Source organism: Trypanosoma cruzi, genomic scaffold, assembly GCF_000209065.1.
Source record: "Trypanosoma cruzi strain CL Brener 1047053516785 genomic scaffold, whole genome shotgun sequence".
In the NCBI taxonomy this organism is placed as follows: domain Eukaryota; phylum Euglenozoa; class Kinetoplastea; order Trypanosomatida; family Trypanosomatidae; genus Trypanosoma; species Trypanosoma cruzi.
Genome location: NW_001849491.1, coordinates 15,507 through 16,930, shown reverse-complemented (window position 1 = coordinate 16,930; position 1,424 = coordinate 15,507). Strand labels below are relative to the sequence as shown.

The following is a 1,424-nucleotide window of genomic DNA, read 5'->3' as shown; positions in this document are numbered from 1 at the left end:
AGTCTTGTTGTGCTTCGGGTGTTGACTCCGCTGGTGCCGAATTTGGGCAATTCGTTCCGTGCACGATTTGCTTCTGACTGCTCACCTGCTTCTTGAGGTTTCCCTCCCTTTGTGGATGCCGCAGCGCCGGTCTTCTCCAAGGCATCACTCTCGTCGGTGATGGAGGGTGGGGAATTACCACCAGCAACAGGAGCGCTCAAAGATGCATCACCACCTGGACTGCCAGCATCAGGTTGACTGCGACCACCAGAAGAAAAGGAGCCCAAAATGAGACCTTTGCTTCCGTCAGAACCTACACTTCCTGTAGGAGCCCCAGGAGAACTGCCACCATCACCGAGAACAGGAGATGGGGACTTGACATCCGAGGCAGGGGACTTCAAAGAGCCACCAACACGTGCTTTAGAACCTCCATTTGAGCCACCACCACCGCCACCAGGACCGCCAGCATCGTCGTCTCTACCGCCTCCACCTTCACCTCCGCGACCAGGAGGAGAACCGGCACCACCGAAATCAGCACCTGAAGTTGGAGCTAAATCTGATTTATTTTCTGCTGTACCAGTCACCAATGGGTCAGTCGAAGCTTCAACGGCAGTGATGGACACGACAGATCGTAAAGGCAGCGTCAGCGCAGTTTTGTCACATCCGCTCGGCATATGGAACCCATTAGCATCCAACACTCCCGACGCCATGCAACCACCAACTGCGTTGTTCTCGAGATCACTCGCATCAACCCCGCCGGCACCGCACCACAGCACGCAGAGGGCACACACCAGCAGCACACGGCCAGTCATCATCATCGCCATCACTCCTGTCACTTGCCTGCAGCCTTCAGCACAAACCAACTCCCCGTCAACGCAGAGCGGAAGCAAAAGGAGAGACACGGCCGCTACAACACGCACAGCCACCGCACAGTCACAAATGGCAGCAGCCCAGCAGCGGCAGCGCACACACACCATGAGGCAGTTGAAAGCAGTGAAAGGGCAAAAACACACAACGCCCAGCAGCAAGCAAACAGAAAACACACAAAACAATTAGAAACAAAACACAGCTAAACAAACAGCAATGAAGTAAGAAATGTGAAAACACACAAAACAAAGGGCTGCACAGTATGGCTCCAGCGCGCACACACCCATCCTCAAATGCGATTCCACGCAAACAGTTGTGTGCGTGCCATGCATATGAGTGTGTCTGGGGTGCGTTCAACGTGACGGATGCGGGGAGCGGCAAGGAGCACACAGCAGGGCAGCGGAAGCAAGTGAAGCAATACACAATCATTAGTTTATCCTGTTTAGTACATCGGACCACAGCAGACGCACACAAGTCCCCGCGGTTGAGTGCTGGCACGCACAGCCCGCACACAATTCTTCAGCCCAGAGTGGTGTACGCCAGCGCGGATACGGCGAGCAGCAGCGGGGCACACACCC

At 55.3% G+C, this 1,424-nt stretch overlaps 1 protein-coding gene across 1 annotated transcript, besides 2 other annotated features; it reads right to left on the bottom strand.

The window, feature by feature from the left end:
- Positions 1–797, bottom strand: Tc00.1047053418613.20 (mucin-associated surface protein (MASP), putative; the record flags this gene model as incomplete). Its single annotated transcript, XM_797220.1, has 1 exon — positions 1–797. A coding segment is annotated over one exon (797 nt), but the record flags the coding sequence as incomplete, so codon positions are not given.
- Positions 1–1,424: a sequence feature (areas not merged during assembly with more than two copies in the genome that could not be assigned to a particular haplotype).
- Positions 418–486: a microsatellite.